The following is a 20,148-nucleotide window of genomic DNA, read 5'->3' on the forward strand; positions in this document are numbered from 1 at the left end:
CATTACTGCTGTTTCATCCAGAATGGCTATGAAATGCACGGTCAGCAAAGTACAAAGTCATTCAGAAAACCTGCCATGCATAATAACACTGGCCATTACAACACTGACATTGATAAGCACATGGTTTTGGATTTGACATACATTCAGGATGTCCGATCCAATCATCCAAGAAAAGCCATGAATCATTTTGCATTCGTGAATACATGATGTGCATCATGTGTGCGCCACTTTAAAGCCTCAAAAGATTTGATTTTAGACGCAACGTCGCCACCTGGTGGGGATGTGCGTACATTCGAGTCAGGATAACGTGACAAAATAAATCGGTAATGAATACACAAAGCAGACGGTAAGCTATGATGAAAGCGATGCACGACCTACAACCTCTGAAAAACGACTAAAATAAAAAATGCAATATCATCAATTGCATTTCTTGTATCCAAACTCGTATAGAGTGGCGAAGTCACGCCCCTTCCGGTAGGGCTCATGGGACCTATGAGATCGAAAAATATGAATGGGTGTCAATGGAGAGAAAATAATTATTTTCTGGTCCCAGTCTTTATATGCCCTGGATTACACATATGTTGTTTGTGGATTTAAATGATAATTTTTCATGCAAAGAAAACTAAAAATTTTCGTGAAGAAGTTGGATAATTTTAGGTTTTATGTGAGGCCGCTTTGTGAACTACAGCTCTTCACCCTCCCTTGGAACTCGGCACAGAGATGGCGATCTCTCTGCCCCACTTCACCGCTTTTTCCAAGGGGAGGATAAAAGCATCGAAAGAGGTGAAAACCATTATAAGTCGGGGCACGTGCAGAGTTTCAATTATGCCGATGGGAAGATTGTCTTCTCCACGCCAGTCGCAGGGAGCGTGACGTCACATACGAGCCGTGTAGTCTTTCTCGTTGGGTTTTCTCTACAGCCTTTATCTGAACAATTGCACAATAAACGGTCGAACTCTTTGCATGAAAAATTATCCTTTAAATCCACAAACATATGTGTAATCCAGGGCATATAAAGACCGGGACCAGAAAATAATTATTTTCTCTCCATTGACACCCATTCATATTTTTCGATCTCATAGGTCCCATGAGCCCTACCGGAAGGGGCGTGACTTCGCCACTCTATAAAGAGTCTACATGAGAGCTGCATGCAGATTACCTTTTGTAAAGTGCACCTTAAATCGCACCTTTTAAGTGCGCTTTGAAAACATGAGGCAGCGCTGAGCGATCAGCAGACCCATGTTTGCTATGAAACAAACGCTTTGAAACAAAGAGCAGCTATGTTACTTATAAAGAGCCAAACGAACAAAACATGTTCACAGCAGGGCATGTCGTCTTTACTTCAAAACAATATCACATGAAAACCTTCGGACGACCCTATGACGCAAAAAGCCACAACAAGCACATCTCCTGTTTCGCACTTCATGAAGTTCTCATGCTGAGCCTTCAGCTAGGACAAGCTGCAGCAAAAGACCACGGGTCACCGGCTCACAAAGCAGGACACCACAGAGGCTGCCAGACTGCCACAAACACATGGAGTGGCGACAGTAACACGTGATATGCAGCTGGGTCGAGCTTACGTGTCCTCCCTGATTGCCGCCGCTCGATACCGCGGGGGTACCCGTCGGCTCAGCCTCCTGTGTGGACACCCCAGTGGTTACCTCCTCATCCTCCTCACAGCGTACCCTATGTGGCAGTCGACCTGGCTCAGAACACTGGCGGGGATCTCAGGCTAGAACGTACTGCTTACTGTCTCACTCATTCAACTTCCTCCTCAACCTTGGAACCATGGATGGATTCGAAGATGGGTGAATTCCTTATTTTCACACTGCACTCAAATCCTTCGACGAGCACAATGAGAGATTGGGTAATGGTGAACGTCTTGCCATATTAATGCCCTATAAGCTTGAGTGGCGTATAAGGAGATAGGGTGTATCTGCTTGTAATTTACTCTGTGTTTGTGTACAAAGGCTTCCGGTAGCCAGGCCGCTGACTGACCTCACCTTGATTTGGATATTGAAATGATCGCTGTATCTTTGCCTAAAGGATTTTCTTCAGCAGAATCGTATGATACCAACATCAATTAATAATTGGAAAAGGGTTAAGCCACAGCAGATTTGCAAACCTCACAATGTATAGCATTATAAAACGATTTAATCAATGTTCTCTATTGTTTGCACTTTAAAGATGACATATTATAGCAGGTATGAGTGTGATTAGCAGTGGGCGTGTCCACCTAGATTGACTGCACACACCTGGGTGGACACGCCCACCCGTGATGTCAGAAGAGGCAGATTTTCAAAACTGCTGGTAACGGCTTATCCCACTCACACCTGGTGGTAAAATACGTCACCTTTAAAGAAAAACTAAGGCCCAATCCCATTTCTACCCCTTACCCCTTCCCCTTACCCATCCCCGTTGTTTTGAAGGGGTAAGGGGAAGGGGAAGGGGGAAGGGGAAGGGGAAGGGGAAGGGGTAAGGGGAAGGGGTAAGGGGAAGGGGAGGAAGGAATGGGATTGGGCCTTAGGCCCAATCCCATTCCTACCCCTTCAAAACTAGGGGGAGGGGCAGGGGAAGGGGTAAGGGGCAGAAATGGGATTGGGCCTAAATGTTTGCCATGAGCAGCTGACCTGGTCCACCTCCCCCTGGGTGATGGGCTGGGTCTGAAAGCGGGCGTTGGCCCTGCGCAGTCGGGTGTCCCCCACCCTACCCCCAGCCCCGGCCCCGGTGCCGGCCTCCTCCACCTGCTCCTCGTGGGCCTTCTGGGGGCCCGAGAGGCGGTTAAACAGGGCCATCTTCTCCGCCAGGCTCAGGCTGGACAGGTCGGGTTCGTCCGAGGACGGGACCCCCTGGCCCTTCCCCCCCTGGTCCCCCCCTCCCCCTGTGGGAGGGGGTTGGCCTCGCTGGGGCTCCCGGGGGTCCGGGTTCTCCTTCTCCTGGCCCTGGGTGCGCTCCTGGAGCAGGGGGGTGCTCTGGGTGCTAGGGTTGGGACAGGGGGGAGACGGGAGTCAGTCAACTTTAATTATATTTTCATTTTATTTGTATTAGTTGTATTTCGATTAGTGCCGTCAGTTTAACGCATTATCAACGGCGTTAAAGCCAACCAATTTTAACGGCGTTCATTTTTTTATCGCGCAAATATTTCTACGCTACACCGGAAACAAAACAACAAGCACGCCGCACAAACTTGTTGGGGCAAGCAAGGATACGGAGCGGGTGAAAAACTCCTTAAAAGTGTGTGTGTGTTATTGTGTGTCACTCTGTTCGAGCCTGCTGCACGAGAGATCAATGTTGTCATTAGCTGTTACGTCTTTCTGAACAATCGCAGTAAAATAAATATAAATTGAAAAATCCATAGATACAATAAATGCAACCACTAGACCTACGAGGATCAAACAAGTTATTTACAAAACTTACTGAAAAGGTGAAGGGAGGCTGAAGTCCTTGCTGGACGTAAACCCAACTCACAGGTTCTCAACCTTTGACCTCTCCCAGAAGACACTATCCCTAACATTAGTGTTTAATTGAGCAAAGGCTGACGGAGAAGGATAACAGAGCTATAGTGTAAACACAGTTCTGTTCCTTGCCCCTACAAGGTGTACACAGCTAAGCCAAGTGCAACTGCAGTACTGCATATTGGCCAGCAGAGGGCCAGTGGGTAGACTAAATGTGCATTCGCAATTAATTCTTAGTATGTTGATTCAATCATAGCTCTAATGCTGGCCCCGTTATGGGTCTAGGAACCACAATCAGAAATGGTAACACACACACACACACACACACACACACACACACACACACACACACACACACACACACACACACACACACACACACACACACACACACACACACTTGTACCTGAAGCTGGTCGTGGTGGTTTTGACTAAAGTTGGGCTAGAGTTTCGGGCCGCAGTGTGAACGACGACAGGATGTGATGTCACATCGGTGTCCCTACAAAAGATAACAATTCAAGTGAAGGACGGAAGGTAAACATGAGAAAGCCTAACGCAGATAGATGTAGACAAGACAAGAGAGAAGGTGCAGAATGATATTTGATGGGATGCAAATTGTTGTGAAGAATGGGGGGAGAGGAGAGGAAAGGAGAGGAGAGGAAAGGAGATGAGCCGAATAGATAACAATCGGGACAAGTTCAGATTTCAGGCCTTTCTGATCCATTCAGATGTGGTCTTTGCCACTATATGCGGTTTTTGCCTACAGTGCATGTTAGTCTCACAAATCAGCCCTTAGATCAACAATCTAAAGTCTGATAGCCAGGCTTGAATTTGGGTGAACTGGGCGTTTGCTTCGTATTTGTTTTGCCCAATCATGTTGCCAGGAGTAATGTGCCAAGTAATGTGCTATTAAACAGGGACCACATCTCGGCCAGTTGTAGTTAAATGTAAAAACAAGAACAGTCTGTTAATCACACTCACTAACCAGGCCTGCCTTAACCTGCCATTGGGCCCTGGGGCTGAGAGGTTTCGTAGGCCTCCTGAGAGGGGATCTTACAATGAAGATGTGTAACTTTTTTCTGACATTTTGCCGTTGTTGACGGGGGGGGGGGGGGAACGAGAAATCCTGACGGGGGGGAGGGGGGTGAGACGGCTGTGGCTGTGGTGTCAAGGGGCCGCTGGCCCTCTTTTTTCTTGGCTGATGATAGGCCTCTGATCTTTGTAAGCCCCAAACAAAAATTCACATTGTCTTGGGCCTTCGCCAATCGGGGGGCCTATCATGGGCCAGTATAAAATAAACGTTTTTTGTTTTTTTACTGCAGCTCATGATGGGCTCCCCCGATCGGCGTGGGCCCTGGGGCTTCAGCCCAGGCCAGCCCGTGCATTAAGGCGGCCTTGCCTTTAACACAAGAAGAGGTTCACATGAGGGACCTACGTGGTGGCGGTGTCCACCTCCTGGCTGGTGACGGGCTGGGTGTGGGATCGGTCCTGCACCCGACGGAGGCGGCGCTCCACCGCCACGTTACGGGAGCGAGGCGTGGGAACGCCGCCGTCTGACGCCCTCTCCAGCTCCTGGCGGGAGACGGAGAAACGCGCCTCGGGTTTAGAACCCACACAACGAGGCGGAGGGGCCACTGGTCCCAGCGGTGGACGACACACTGAACCAGATTGAAGGTTATCTAGGGAATCCGGGGTCACTTCCTGCTCCCGAAATCAACCTGTTCTTATCCTCGCAAATAAATACAGACAAGCAAAAAGCCTTTTCTGCAGTCAACATCGCAGAAGAATGGTTGATTGACTCGTTTGTCATTTTGTCGTTGGAATTGAAGGGAATGAATGAGACTGACATCAAATTGGAAATAGAATATTGCATTGTAATACGGATTGTAATACGGTAATACAGATGTTTTTTTGTTAAAATGCTTGTTTAAAAAAATTTGATGCCTGAAGAGAATCAATCGAACATCGGGAATCTGTAAGAATATTTAATTTCTTTACTATGAGGTGCATGTTCCTTTAAATCTGTGCGTGCCGTGTTCCAATATCCATACTATCCGTACTTACTAGCCTAAGTTTGAGTACGTAGGGCGTTCCGATTCAGATCGGGCGAAAATAAGTGAACTGAGAGCACCCGGATGGTGTACTCAAAACGGTCAAATCGCAAAGTGTGTGGCGATGTCCACTTTTCGTACTCAACGGCAGCCATCTTAGCTACGTAGCGGAAGAGGGCAGGGCCCGGCTGAGCCAACGTCGGCGCATTTTCCACATAGCCTGCATCAATAGAGTAATTTTGTTGTTTTTATAGCTTTTATAGCTTTTTATAGCTGCTAGGCGTAAAGAGTTCACCGTTCAAACCGGGATGTTTATTGCGGGGGAGGAGCCGCGGCGGCAGTCGTGATCATAATTTCCGGTTAGTGCACCGCGGAGTATTCGATTTGGAACAACACTGACATCTGAAAATTAGCGCACTTAGTGAGTGCGGATAGTGTACTTCGTTTAAGTGTACTGATGGAAGTATGGATATCGGAACACGGCACTGGTGTTTTGGTTGATGCAGATGAACCAGAGTGTTTACCCTGAAGAGGGATCTCTTGGCCGCCACGCTCATCTTGGCTCTCTCGTCTAGCGTCTGCTCATCTGTGGCTGGGGAATACGAAAAAAATCGGTTACGCCATACTGCAGTACGCTGTATACATGTGTAGTACTAGGAAGTACATAACAAATCAGACAATTAAATTGCTCTAGCTGTTAAAGGTCCCATGACATGCCACCAGGTGTGAGTGTGATTAGCCTGGTGGCATGTCATGGGCCCTTAAATCGAGGTCCAGTTATGCTGACCTCAAAGCTATCTCTCGTATCTAGTATAGATAGTATTATATAATATCTCATCCTTTAGTATAACAACATAGAGACAAAAGAAAGAGGAGCAGAGTGTTTACCATCGGCCTCCTGATGCTGGGGTGGACTCATGCGAGACCTTGGGAAACAAAGACAAAAACATTGGCGTGACCATACGGTAAAAAAACTTTTATTTGGCGTCTGATAGCTGCAGTCTTGGACAGGCACGTCACAGTTATCTGCTTATCTGCAACAAAATGCGTGTTTTCTTGGCAGAGTCGACTGTTGGCACACAGAGGAAAGTGAAGCATCACAAACTAGAATAGTGTCGCCCGATACAGTTACAAACTTTGCAAAAATGGTATGGTACATCTCATCCTTTTCCGACATCAAAAAGAAATACATAAAAGATGTTAACTTACAAATTGTTATCGTGCATAACATCGTGCATAACATTACATACTTTGCAAGGGTGTCAGCTATAGGTCGTTTTGAAAGATTGTCAAGTTGTTAGTACACGGAGGACTTTCTCCACCAAGGAGGACTTTTATTGTGAAGTCCTCCCGCCTGTACCTATGGGACTCCATGCGCTCTGCGGAGGTGATGGGCTGAGTCCGGAAGCGCTCGGACACGCGGCTGTCCTGCCCCGGGGTGATGTAGCGGCGGGTCCTCCGGGCGCCACTGTCCCACTCCGCTCCACCGCCGTGAGCCGGCGCCACTTCCACCGCCGACGGCTCTACTTTAGCGGGCTCCCTTGAGGTGGGACACATCCCGGAGGACACACGGACAGAGACGACCACACAGGACACAGAAGGGAGGTTCGAGTTGTGAGCGAGCGATCGTCAGGATTAGGGAACAATTGCTTCCGACGTGATTTTGTTTTTAGTGGGGTTGGTTAGGGCGTCTCCTTGGGAACCACACAGCCGAGTTATCTGAATAGGTCAAACGGCGGGTCGCTCACACACTGATACTGCAAGACAAGTCGACCGCCGACCCCCCCCCCCCCCCCCCCCCCCATGTGGCAGAGCGACAGCTGCGGCGGGATCGCCGCGTGTCACTCGAGGCATGCACCGGTTTAACCGCCAAAACCGTTCCAACACAACAAGCAACTCGGTCAAACGAATGAGGCTGGATGGACCCACGGCCGATTCCGGAGAACCGTAGCACGCAACGTGTTTCCCGTCGCGAAATCCATGTCCTCTCAACCCCTCGTAATGCTTCTGCTGCTTTCGCGACAAGGCCGTAGGCCGGATTACGCAAGACGTTCACAGCACACGGGCGCACGAGCAGGGTTAGTCAGCGGTCGCCAATGCATGCCGGGTCACCTACAGCTCGGGCTTGCGGTTGGCATTCTCGAGGTAGGAGTGGCGCAGCCGGGCTACGGACACCCGGGTGTCCAGGGATCCCACCTCCCCGTTGGCCAGCCCCAGGGCAGCCGAGGCCAGGGCCACCTCCCGGCCCGCCGCCGCCACCTCCCGGCATGCCGCCGCCCGCTCTGCGGCGCGGTACATGGCCGGGCGCTGGCCCATACCCACGTCCGACATGGAGCGGACGCGGACTTTAGGCTTGGGTCCCCCTCCGTTGCTGCTATTCGACTGCCTGCTGGCGGACGAGGTGTCCTGGAGGTACACGGCCGGGTCTGATCGCCGGTGTTCCTGGGGGACTTCCTGGGTGGGGGCCTGCCGGCGCTGGATCTGGGGCTCCTGAGGCCGTTGCAGTTGGATCTCTTGGTGCCGTTTCCCTGGGATCTCCTGCAGGTGCTGCAGGGGTATTTCCCGGGGGTGTTGCAGTTGGATCTCCTGGTGGCGTTGCCGTGGGATCTCCTCAGGGTGTTGCAGTTGGATCTCCTGGAGGTGATGTCGTGGCAACTCCTGGTGGCGTTGCAGTGGGATCTCCTCAGGGTGTTGCAAAGGGATCTCTTGGTGGCGTTGCCGTGGGATCTCCTGAGGGCGTTGCAGTTGGATCTCATGCAGGTGCTGCGGCGGTATCTCCCGGGGCCGTGGCATTGGGATCTCTTGGAGTTGTTGCCGTGGGATCTCCTGCGGGTGTTGCAGTGGGATCTCCTGTTGGCGTTGCCGTGGCGTCTCCTGGGGGCGTTGCTGTGGGATCTCTCGAGGTCTCCTTTGGAGCTCCTGAGGGTGCTGCAACGGTATTTCCCTGGGATGTTGCAGTGGGATCTCTTGGTGGCGTTCCACTGGGAACTCCTGAGGCTGTTGCAGTTCGTTCTGCTGGTGCCGTTGCCGTGGCACCTCCTGAGGGGGTTGCCGAGGGATCTCTTGAGGTCTCCTTTGTAGTTCCCGCTGCCTGTCGCCCTCTCTGCGGTTCCAGGCTGCTTCATACGGCGGCTCGTACTGTTCTCGTTTTGGGGGATCGTGCGACACCTGAAACGGTTGATGCTGGCGAACGGGTTCCCTGTGGTACACCTGCTCCGGCTGCTGCTGCTGCTGGGGATGTTGGCGTGGTGGGGTGGCGTGGGGAGGCGGGGGTTGCGGCTCCGGCCACCTGGACGCCCTCCCTTCCTGGCCGTCCAGACCCTGCCGGGTACCTCCGGTTGACCTCTCACCGGCGGCGACCGGCCCTCGCACTCGGTGGTCCAGGCCTCTCTCCGCAGGCCGCTCCCTCTTCCAGTCGTCCCCGGACATGGTCGCCCGCCGCATCCGGGGACTCAGCGTCTCCGGCTCGCTGTCGTCGCTCTGCCCCCCGTCCTGGCTCCTCTCCCGCCGGCGGATCTCCGAGGGCAGCACCGCCTTCCTGCTCTTCAGCAGGCCCGCCGCGTGGGGCTCCGCCTTCAGCGCCTGCCGGGCCTCCTGTCTGGCCTCCAGGCGGGCCTCCCTGTGTGTGGCGTAGATCTGGTCGGCGCTGACCCTCCTCCGGCGCTGGACCTCCGGCGGCCCGGTGCCAGGGGCGCCGGTCGGTTCCGACTCGCGCCGCCCCGTGCCCGGATGTGGACGGGGGGCCGCAGACCTTTGGTAGTCTGGGTAGTCTGAGTGCTGCTGCTGTTTGACGGCGTACTGAGGAGCATCGCCACCGGCCTGACGCTGGGGACGGTTCCCCTGGGGGCTGTCTGGGCTCCACTCGGATGGCCTGTGGACGGCTTCATCCCGTGGTAACCTCTCTCTCGCTCTGATTCTTAAAGGGGGGAGGACAGACGACGAGATATGGCGTGATTTGAGTGCTGATCAAGAGGGGATAGTGACACTTACTTTTTTGTTGTTGCTGTTTAGTTTTATTTGAATATACTGAAAACTTTTTTTTGCCATTGCACCGTGGGGAAGAGAAGACAGTCAAAGCAATAACACAATATTCAGTGCGTTAAAAATAAAAAACAATCTCAACGTTTAGTGGTTCTTTCTCGGGGTCTATCGAGAAAAATAGATTGTAAAATACACGGCCACATTTTCAACAAATAGAAAACATAAAAACGGTATAAATATACATACTATATCGTTATGTACAAACTGAATCAATAAAAAGCCAAGCCCGATTCAACCTAGAGCCATCCTGGGCCAAGAGCGAGAGGCAGGACCAAATCAGACCCTTCCTTAAAATAGCAACAAGGTCAAGTGGCAACATAGTCCGGGTTTAACATTGATTCAAAGTTCAAACAACTCTCTTCTCACAGGCCCCTTCATGCCTAATTAGTGAGCAGAACTATTTTAACCGATGCTCTTTTAACCTAAAGTACAGAGGCATTGCATTAATCTCCTTTGCATTTGCCTCGGCATCCATCGGTTTAAGCTGTGACGCGATGCCTGACCCCACAGCTCTAGCTAGCCGAGCATCCTTGTGTCGCCTGGCCAGCTTATATCGTCACGCTGGAAACCAAGATACCAAGAGGTCGAAATGAAGGTAGACCAGCAGTCTGTTTTCAAATATATTGGAACATACGTAGAATTCCCCTTCTTTCCTGCCTGGGACTCTTTTGTGGAAAATAAAGTCTTTCATCAGCTCCTGTTGGGACTGCAAGGGGTCTTACCGGCTGTTTAATAAGAAGGTTATCTAGGGAATCTGGGTCACTTCTTGCTCCCAAAATATACCTGTTCTCATCCTCACAAATAAATACAAACAAAAGATTTTTCTGCATTCAACATCGCAGAAGAACGGTTGATTGACCAGCCATTTGTCGTTGAAATAGCTACGACTATATATCAGATGTTGATTTGTTGTTGTTTCGATGTAAATTATACCACAGGTAAGACTGGACCTTTAGAACGGGATCAAATGAGCATGACAGCCGACCTTTCCCACCTCCAATGAACAATAACTCATCAGTATGAATATTATCCACCATTGATATGGCCCCCAACTAGCCTCTAGGTTAAAAAATCTTCAATTCATGGGCATCGTAGCAAAATCGGCCCATCAGTAAATATTATAGAAAAGAACCAGATTGATCTAGAGATACATATTTGTGTGTGGAATTTATTCAGATGGGGAAATCCCACAATCTCTAGAAAGAATTAACTAACATAGCTCACTGAAATAATTGTGTTTATTGTCAAATTTTTTCGAATTCGGCCAACGGAGTACACAAATATCGGACCAATGACAGCAATAATCCAACATTTTTGGGCCGGAAACATAGTTGATTTTGCAGACCGCAATATTTTCAAACCAGGCATATAAAGCAGCATGTGTAGTGCACGTGGATGATGGCTGGTTTAGGCAGCCTCATCAGGCCCTGAGTCAGGCCACGATTATACGTAGCAGGGTATTTATAGAAACAAATATTTCCCCCCCTCCATTTTCAAAAATAACATTGTGCACACAACATCGTTTTCAAAAAAGTTGGCGTTTACATCAAAACGCATAAATACACCGTCGAGCGCCATTATAACTATGCCAAACCTATGGGCGGCAGTGTAGGGAGAAGGATAAAGCCATGAAAGCCAATCAGAATCCTCAGAATCAACAACAACGAGAGTTTTTAGAAATGATCGTTTTCTGTGCTAAAAACTGCGTTTTCGTGTAAATGAGAGGCCAAACCGCGGGGAAATATCTGCGTTTTCCCTTCGTGTAAACGGGGCCTGACAGACTGATTGGACTCTGGGGCAGGGTCAGGCTGCACACCTGTTGCATACTTAGTAATCAGTGTGCAACAGGTTAAACCAGCCATCACACACAGACACACTCCACACAGCATTACTCTCTTCTATTAGAAACAGCCAGAGCATGACGGCCCTTTAAATCTTTCTTCAATCTTTTATTTTACGAACATCATATGTTCTCATGATAGCACTGCAGTCCTTCTAAGTTGAGCCTCACCATTCATAGCCCTCACTGCAGTCCTTCATGAACTCACACAGCATAAGGTTGGTTTATATTTGACCGCAGAACTGGGCCAGCGTGACAGGACTCTGGAATCATATTATAGAATGGTTCCACCCCCTTGCAACAATAGTAAGTTGCTAGCAACAACCTGATGGCTACTTTTGACCGTCCTAAGCCAAAGATGCGATGATGGAAACATAGCTTCTAAGCCACTGTCGGTCACTGACACTGTTACATGTTCAGTTCTTTATGAAACGTGAGCAACTTCATATCGTAAACGGTTCCATGTGCAGGTGTCCATTGACAGTGTAAGTGATCACCAGCCATGGTGTGAATGGATATAGAACCAGGGGGGTGATAACTACACAGCCCGGAAAAACACAATCTGAGTTTGTAAGATTGTTCCTAAGAAACCTTTACACTTCCAAACGATTTCCCAAACCAATTTTACCAAAAAGCTATTGTTTCCAAAGTAAGACTGGTCTCCGTCCCAGGCTGGATGGGGCACCTCACCCCTACAATACTACGAGAAACAAAGCACTGCGAGACCACTCACCGCTTTCCAAACTTCATCTATCCTGCGCAGCGTTGAACAAGCAGTCAATCTGTCAGTAAGTCAGTCAGTCAGTAAGTCGGCCTTCTATTGAGCGTTCGATTCAGCTCAAACCCACCACCGTAACCCCTGCCAACCGCCGACGGCCCGACAGCTCCGCCCCTCTGCGGTCGCTCGGACTCACCCTTGTCTGCTGAGGATGCTCTGGGCCTGCTGCTCGATGAACAGGTCTCCGGGGGAGATGCCGTAGCGCGGGGAGGGCAGCGAGTTGCGGCGGCCGCTGCGCGGGGAGCTCGGCACCGCCGCCACACTGAAGTCCGCCCTGCTGGAGGAGGAGGGCTGGCCGGGCTCCGGGGGCGGCGGGGGGTGCTGGTGCTGGGGGGGGGGGTGTTGCTGTGAGGTCTGGGGCGGCGGCTGGTGCTGCCCCTCGCTCCTGGGTCTGGACGCCACAGCGACGGCGTGCTCCTTGGCCCCTCCTCCGCCCCCCCGCCGCTGGTTCTCCGTGTTCATGGCCCTCTCCCGCTCCGAGAACCGGCCGGGCCGTTCGTGTGTCGGGGGCGGGGCTTGGGCGGGGTGGGCGTGGCGGCCGGAGCCGGAACCGGCTGGGGAGTCCTTCTCCGGTTGGGTGCGCATGTGAACCCGGCCCACGCCGGAGCTGTAGGGTACCCTGGGCTCCGGCCCGTCCTCGCCGACCGCCTGCCTGTCCCTGTCTCTGTCCCGACGGGCGCTAGGGGGCGGCGGCGGCTGCGGGCCGGGCGGGTCCTGCTGGCCCTCGCGGCGGGACCGGTAGCGCGGCGTGTAGTCCAGGTCGGGCTCCTGGTCCAGGAGGATGCCGTAGCGCTCCGAGAGCTGCCGCCGCCGCTCGGCTTTGTAGCGGGCGATGCGCTCGGCCTTGGAGCTGAGGCCGCCGGCGTCCGCCGCCAACGAGGCGCCGGACGACGCGGAGACGGGCTCGGTGCGGACTGTCGTGTGCGCCGGGGCGCGGGTACCGCCGCCGCCGCCGACTCTGACCCGCGACGACGACCTGTCCGGAGACCCGGCGTGCGTCTGGGGCGCGTCCATCTCCTCTCGGGTGTAGCGCCTCACTGTCGATGGAGCGTGGGAACACATTATGGGTATAAGCTGGAGATTGTTTTTCTACTTTGTTAATTCTATGTTTTTTTGTATTTGTTGTTCCCCTAGCAAAGAGACAAGGCAGCAAGGTTTTTTCTGTCCGCCAAACAGCCAAACGGAGGCTTACCATAGACGTGCAGGGTCTACAAATACAATAGAAAGTCTCATAGGGTGCAGACAATTCCCTATAATGTGCAGTGTCTATTTCCTTTATGTACATTTACCACAACAGCTTTGATTAACAGCTAGACAGGAGACACGACAGATTCAGTCAAAAAGTCATAAACAGAAAGCATTCCTTTACAGAAAGTCCTCGTACAGAGGACAGAGGGTCCACGTACACACAGAAAGTCCTCATAAAGTCCACAATACACACAGAAAGTCCTAATAAAGTCCACACACACAAAGAAAATCCTCACAAAGTCCACAAACACACAGAAAGTCCTCATAAAGTTCACACACACACAGAAAGTCCTCATAAAGTCAACATAAATACAGAACTTCTTCATACATACAGAAAGTCCAAATAAAGTCCACCTAAATACAGCAAGTCTTCAGAACTTCTTCATACATACAGAGAGTCGTAGACAGAGAGTGTTCATACGGAGAGAGTCTCCACGGTAACGGGGGTCCACGCTCACCCTTCAGGCGCGGCTCACAGTGGTCTGATGCGCGCGTGTAGCGTGGGGAGTCCTCCTCCAGCATCCTATTGGCTACCGGACCCCCGGGCACCAGGGCCGGCGGGGCGTCCCCCTCGAACCCCTCCAGCCGCCGGGCCACCCTCTCCTTCCTGGGAAAGGTCAGGGGTCAAAGGGAGGCAACTGCTTAAAGGTCCCATGACATGCCAACAGGTGCGAGTGTGGTTAGCCGTTGCAAGCCGTTTTGAAAATCTGCCTCTAATGACATCACAAGTGGGCGTGTCCGCCTAGATGTTTGTCGGACAGATGAGCAACGTTTGCTACAGTCAACTGGGCAGGCTGGTAGAGATCTATCAGCACACATCAAGTTTGACACGCCCACTTGTGATGTCATAAGGGGCCGATTTTCAAAACGGCTTGTAAGGCTAATCACACTCAGACATTTAAGCAAATCCTAAAAACAAATGTAATACTCGTAGATCTCATGAATAGGAATTTAACGCAGGAAATACCTGTTCATTCCAGAATCACTCTCTCTGGTCTTTTCAAATTGTTTCTTCAATTCTGAAACTGGGTGTGGGGGAATAGTTGATAAAGGTTAGTTGTTCAGGTGAGCCAGAACGGTAGGGAGAGCTTCCAGTGAAGGGATTTCTTCGAAATGATGAATCAAATCTCACCCTTGGGCAGGACAGCCAAAAGATCAATGTCGGAAACACTCTTGACCAACGTGCTCCTCTCGATTACCAGGAGGTCGCTCTGAAAGCTAAACACACAACGGCCAGAAGAAAAACAACATAAAACACGATGTTATGAGACTCTGGGCTCAATGCAGAAAGCAATGTTGAAGTCGCATGATTACACTTGTCTTAACTTGTGTTAAACTTGGTTAGAAAATGTTGGGATTGGATCAGGTCAAAACCAAGTAGTTTCTGTAAAACAAATAACTAAATGATTAAAAAAATACTTAAAATTAAATAAAATGCATAAGATGTACTACATATTCCATACATTTAGTCTTGGAAGACATCCCTCAGAAAAGCAGAACACATCTAGGCAGCTCTTAATCCCTTTTGGAGGATAGGCTGTGTGTGTGTTTGTGTGTCTTAGTAACTAGGTCAATCGATCTGTGACCCCACCTCTCTGATCCTAAGGCCTTATGTGTGGGGGGACCAGCAAAGTCACCAAGACCAGTTTTAATCACTCTATGTTTACCTCATGGCTCCATACCAGGTATCGGCTGAGCCCAAAACCTCATGTGTGTAAATATTGGCTTAGCCCAAAACCTCATGTCTGTAAACATTGGCTTTGCACGGCAAACACGTACTAAAAGAATCATTTTTGGTCAACAGCGGAGCCTGCCTGGAGAAGATTCTAACATATGTTGACAATACTATAAATTCTCCAGAACTTGGATGTCCTTTCTGCTGCAAGCTGCTGTTGCGCAACGCAAACTGAGAAGGTTGTACGTGTTGTTTCATCAGTCTCTTAAATTCCTTGGCTTTGGTGCCGCTATACTGACGTCGAGCAGAGAAGAAACAGAGAGAACTGTGCCTTCGTCATGGAACAAAAACTCATGCACGGTGGACCGCTTCTTGCTTCAGGTGATATATTGAGGCCTTTATTGGCATGCCAAGAAGGGATCTTGGGATAAGCTTCCCCAGCCAACTCTAGCTTTTAATGCTTAGCAGACATGATAGTCTTAGAGCTAGGCTAAGAGCTACAGCCTACACAGGCACTGAGTGGATGACCATGCAAATGCACCGCAGAACGTGCTGCGTACTCAAAAATGCACGCTTAAAAAAACGGTTTGATATTGATTTTGGTCTGCAATAAAACACACGTGCTCCGTTGGTCTCCGATTTAGCAAAATGAGAGACCACTTAGACTACTAGACTGGAATATTTTACATTTTAGCGAAATATTTGAAACTAATTGTGAAAGAGAAACATATCGATCAGCCACTGAAAAAGGACTAGGGCACCTGACTCATTTTAATTTATGCAATGTAAGAATAGTGCTTACAACTTGAGTTTCATGCCAGGAGGAGGCGGGGCAGGCTTGTGAGTGACCCTCCAGTTGCTAGGCAGGCTTCCCTACCTCAGACTGGGGGAAGAACACCTGACCACCTCAGAGCGTTGGGGCGCTGCCAGCTCAGCACTGAGCGCTGCCGGAGGGGACAGTGCGGTACTCCGTCACGTCCCGCTACTTACCTTAAGGTTCTCGTTGGAAAGGACGCCGAGGCACGCAGTCTGGGAGATGCTCTGTCGTCGAATCCTGCAGAAACAGAGACCGAGTTAAGGACAGAGTCGACGCGATACAAATACCTTCTGAAACCACCGTCTTCAGTCTCGATGAAGCAGCTCTCATCTCACGGAAGAAACGGGGCGAGCGTTTAAAGGCCGATCTTTCACTCATCTCTCGTCTTTGACGCCAAAACGGTGCATCAGGATAAGCCAATATGTTTTATGCTTATTTTAGGAACCACTCTTAAAATAAGGTTTTGTGTGACATGCCCCTGATCCATGGATGTGTAACACAGCCGAGAATAAACTGCCTGTATCTATTTCAAGAGCTGAGGTTTTGTCATTGGGAAATGAGGAAAATTCTCAGCTCCACTTCATAGCCTGGCCACACGCGATCCCAACCTCTCACTCCCTTTCTCTCACTCCCTCTCTCTCACCCCCTCTCTCTCACTCCCTCTCCCTCACTCCCTCTCTCTCACCCCCTCTCTCTCACTCCCTCTCTCTCACCCCCTCTCTCTCACTCCCTCTCTCACACTCCCTCTCTCTCCCGCCCTCTCTCTCTCTCTCTCGCACTCTCTCCCTCTCTCTCTGTCTGTCTGTCTGTCTGTCTCTCTGGTTGGACAGTTATAGCTGTTACAACGTTGTAGTTGAGATGGATCACATTACTGCTTATCCCTCCAGACCCCCTGCCCTGATAAACCCGGCCTGGCTAATTATCCCCCTCCTAGAAGATGAAGTGCAGTCAGACACTTGGTTTAGGTTTTCTTGTGTGTTTCAGGGTTTATGGGGGAGTTTTAAAAGCACAGATGAATGCGGGCCTGTACAGCAGGTATAGACATACACATAAGCAATATGGAAGATATGTGAGTCTCCCCCGAGTTGGAAATAAGTCAGCCTGAAGGTTTCTTGAGAGGTTTGAAGACAGCGACAACATGGTTGAGATAAAGAGAGAGAGAGAGAGAGAGAGAGAGAGAGAGAGAGAGAGAGAGAGAGAGAGAGAGAGAGAGAGAGAGAGGCAGAGAGAGAGAGAGAGAGAGAGGCAGAGAGAGAGAGAGAGAGACAGCGACAACATGGTTAAGATAAAGAGAGAGAGAGAGAGCGAGAGAGAGAGAGAGAGAGAGAGAGAGAGAGAGAGAGAGGCAGAGAGAGAGAGAGAGAGAGAGGCAGAGAGAGAGAGAGAGAGAGAGGCAGGAGACAGTGTGATGGCATTGGACCGGAGCACCTCATGACTTCATGATTGCATCCGTTGTTGTGTGGTATTGTCTGGCACACAGCAAATTGCCTTGTCAGCGTGCACCATCCGCTATGACAGTAACCTACGACCCCTTGCCGGCCCTGCTATTGCAGAGGCACCGCCTGCACGGCCATCAGTGGAGCCGTACGGCTACCGAACTACACACTGTGTTTAGTAAAAATAGCATGCATACTCATAAGTCAATTACTGGTTATTGCCTCTTATGGGGCCACTTGTGAAGTATTTATATTGCCTCTTAACTTGGAACACATGGGAAGGAGAATGCATATATATATAGATTTCAATTCAGTAATAAAAGCTAGGATAAGAAGCAGGGCTGAAGTATTGGCGAAAACAACTTACAGCATGTCGATAATTAATGCTATTAATTACCGCTTTATATTGCCTGTGTACCGTCGGGACATTAACCAGATTAGCCGTATAGATTAAAGATAAAACCCAGCGGGAGATAAGAGAACTCCCATCCAATATCACTTCGGCAAATCACTGACAGGACTTCAATTCTGCAGACAGCGGTTCGTCGATGTTAGAAAATATAACAGCTATCGTAACTCACGACAAATTCAAGATTGTCAATTTAAGACAACTATTTAGGTTTATTATTTCAGAATCGGTGCTGGAAATCGGGAGAACGGGTTGGGGAAAATGGTATCCCATCCCGATGAGAGAGAGAGAGAGAGAGAGTCCCTCTTGGTGCTCACGGCCTGGGCTTACCTTCATGCTCAAGGCTCAAATGGTAACCAGAGATCCACGGGTTCCGGAACATGTTTGGAAGGAGAAATTAGCAACCAGGGCAGATTTCCAGTAAAGGCGACCGACCTCCTCAAAGCCGAAACAAGCCAACGACCACGGGGCTGAACTGAAGGTGGAGGCTTTGGCCCGAGTGAGTTCACAGGTATTCACCGGGTAGCCTTTCACTAGTGTCCTTACTATCACGCAACCGAGGGGCACATACTGACCAAAGGATTTAATGATCATTCCACTCTGGTGGTGGTAGCACACACACACACACACACACACACACACACACACACCCGCACACAAACACACATGCACACAGCGGTCCAAATCACGTTCATCAAGCTAGAGCCCTATCAAGTCTTAGTGTCTTATGCACACACACACACACACACACACACACACACACACACACAAACACACGTGTGTGTGTGTGTGTGTGTGTGTGTGTGTGTGTGTGTGTGTGTGTGTGTGTGTGTGTGTGTGTGTGTGTGTGTTTGTGCATGTGTTTGTATGCGTGCAATGGGGCTGCCTTGGAACTCTGAGTGAAGGAGAGAGAGAGAGAGAGAGAGAGAGAGAGAGAGAGAGAGAGAGAGAGAGAGAGAGAGAGAGAGAGAGAGAGAGAGAGAGCAGCAGGGTGCTAAAGCTGCTCAGAGGCCTAATCAGATTACAAGCAGAAATTAGCCTTGATGATAAAAACTCTGTAAGGTGATTGGACAGCGTCTCATGATCGGGGGTGTCCCAGGTCCAATGGGCTTTTGGAAGTCAGATGGTAGCTTGCCATTGAAACAAACAATAAATTAACACACTTATACTCTTTGCACGCATACACTCACTCACTCACTCACTCACTCACTCACTCACTCACTCACTCACTCACTCACTCACACGCACACGCACACGCACACGCACACGTACACGTACACAAACACAGACACAGAGAGACACACACACACACACACACACACAAATAAAAGTGTGTATGCTTAGCCAAGATTCCAGCCTGCAATATTAATATCACATTCTGGTCAATGTCAATGCATTTCGCCAAAGAGAAAATGTGAAAGATAATAAACACCACATGTCATGCCAATGTGAGATTATGGTTGCGCTTGTTATGTTTCAGGAGTTATTAATATTGTGGCCCGTGACGACGTAAAGGGAATTTATAAAGGACACCGGGAGAGTATCATTGTATTTACAACCTGTGCATTCAATAAACCTTGTTTAGTTTTCACCCCATTTTTCTAACTTCATTTCTTAATCAAATCATTTGGCTCAAATATTGTTGTTGGTGTTCCAAAAAAAGTGTATCGAAAGGCAACAAAAACCCATATGAAAGGTATAACTGCAAGCTACATTGATGCAAGGATACTTAGTATGAATTGGAGATGTATTGCATCCTCTTTGTTTTTGGTGTGACCTGCTACTTTCATATCTCACTGATACAGGTATGGCCATCACAGAAAAATGTACATGCAACGACCGATAGATATAGTTCAAATGGTTATTTTAGGATAATAAAATGCACAATTACAACCTTTTTGAAATAGGGGTACATTTTATCATAGACTTATGTAATCGCATCGCATCGTATTGTATTTAAGCATTTTCAGCTGATTATGCAATTCTTTCTTAAACTGTGCACGCAGACACAAACACACACTCACACACGCACATGCACACGCACACGCCCACCCACACACACACACACACACACACACACACACGTAACACAAAGACACAGAAATAAATGTCACAATCACTTTGCTTTCCTTCAAAATTGCCCCTCTTTGAGTATGCAACATAATGCATTGAGTGTAATCCTGAAGCTCAACACAAGCCAACCATACCTAGCATCTACACATTAAGCTACAGCATGAAAGCTGAAACAATCAACTAACATGTGTCCTGTGGTTGCTACCTCACAGAGGAGGGAGAGAAAGCTGTGATCATAATTGGAGCTGCCGCACTCACACACACACACACACACACCTCCATCTGAGATCGGTGTGTGTGTGCTTGCTTAGCTGCATGTGTGTGT

The 20,148-nt window shown here is 49.6% G+C and overlaps 1 protein-coding gene across 1 annotated transcript in view; it reads right to left on the reverse strand.

Annotated features, from left to right (window-relative positions):
* LOC132462606 (supervillin-like) overlaps positions 1-18,466 on the reverse strand; it is a 43,120-nt gene extending 24,654 nt beyond the window's left edge. The window contains exons 1-14 of the mRNA XM_060058198.1: positions 18,081-18,466; positions 16,079-16,142; positions 14,546-14,631; positions 14,381-14,438; positions 13,872-14,020; positions 12,302-13,202; positions 7,623-9,422; positions 6,867-7,046; positions 6,395-6,432; positions 6,031-6,098; positions 4,891-5,027; positions 3,862-3,954; positions 2,631-2,979; positions 1,440-1,637 (exon numbers count right to left, since the gene is read on the reverse strand). Of these exons, the coding sequence (XP_059914181.1) occupies positions 1,440-1,637; positions 2,631-2,979; positions 3,862-3,954; positions 4,891-5,027; positions 6,031-6,098; positions 6,395-6,432; positions 6,867-7,046; positions 7,623-9,422; positions 12,302-13,202; positions 13,872-14,020; positions 14,381-14,438; positions 14,546-14,631; positions 16,079-16,142; positions 18,081-18,132 (4,173 nt within the window). The 5' untranslated portion in view covers positions 18,133-18,466. The remainder of the gene's footprint in view (positions 1-1,439; positions 1,638-2,630; positions 2,980-3,861; positions 3,955-4,890; positions 5,028-6,030; positions 6,099-6,394; positions 6,433-6,866; positions 7,047-7,622; positions 9,423-12,301; positions 13,203-13,871; positions 14,021-14,380; positions 14,439-14,545; positions 14,632-16,078; positions 16,143-18,080) is intronic.
* Positions 18,467-20,148: the final 1,682 nt, after the last annotated feature.

This window comes from Gadus macrocephalus, chromosome 8, assembly GCF_031168955.1.
Source record: "Gadus macrocephalus chromosome 8, ASM3116895v1".
NCBI classification, from domain to species: Eukaryota; Metazoa; Chordata; class Actinopteri; order Gadiformes; family Gadidae; genus Gadus; species Gadus macrocephalus.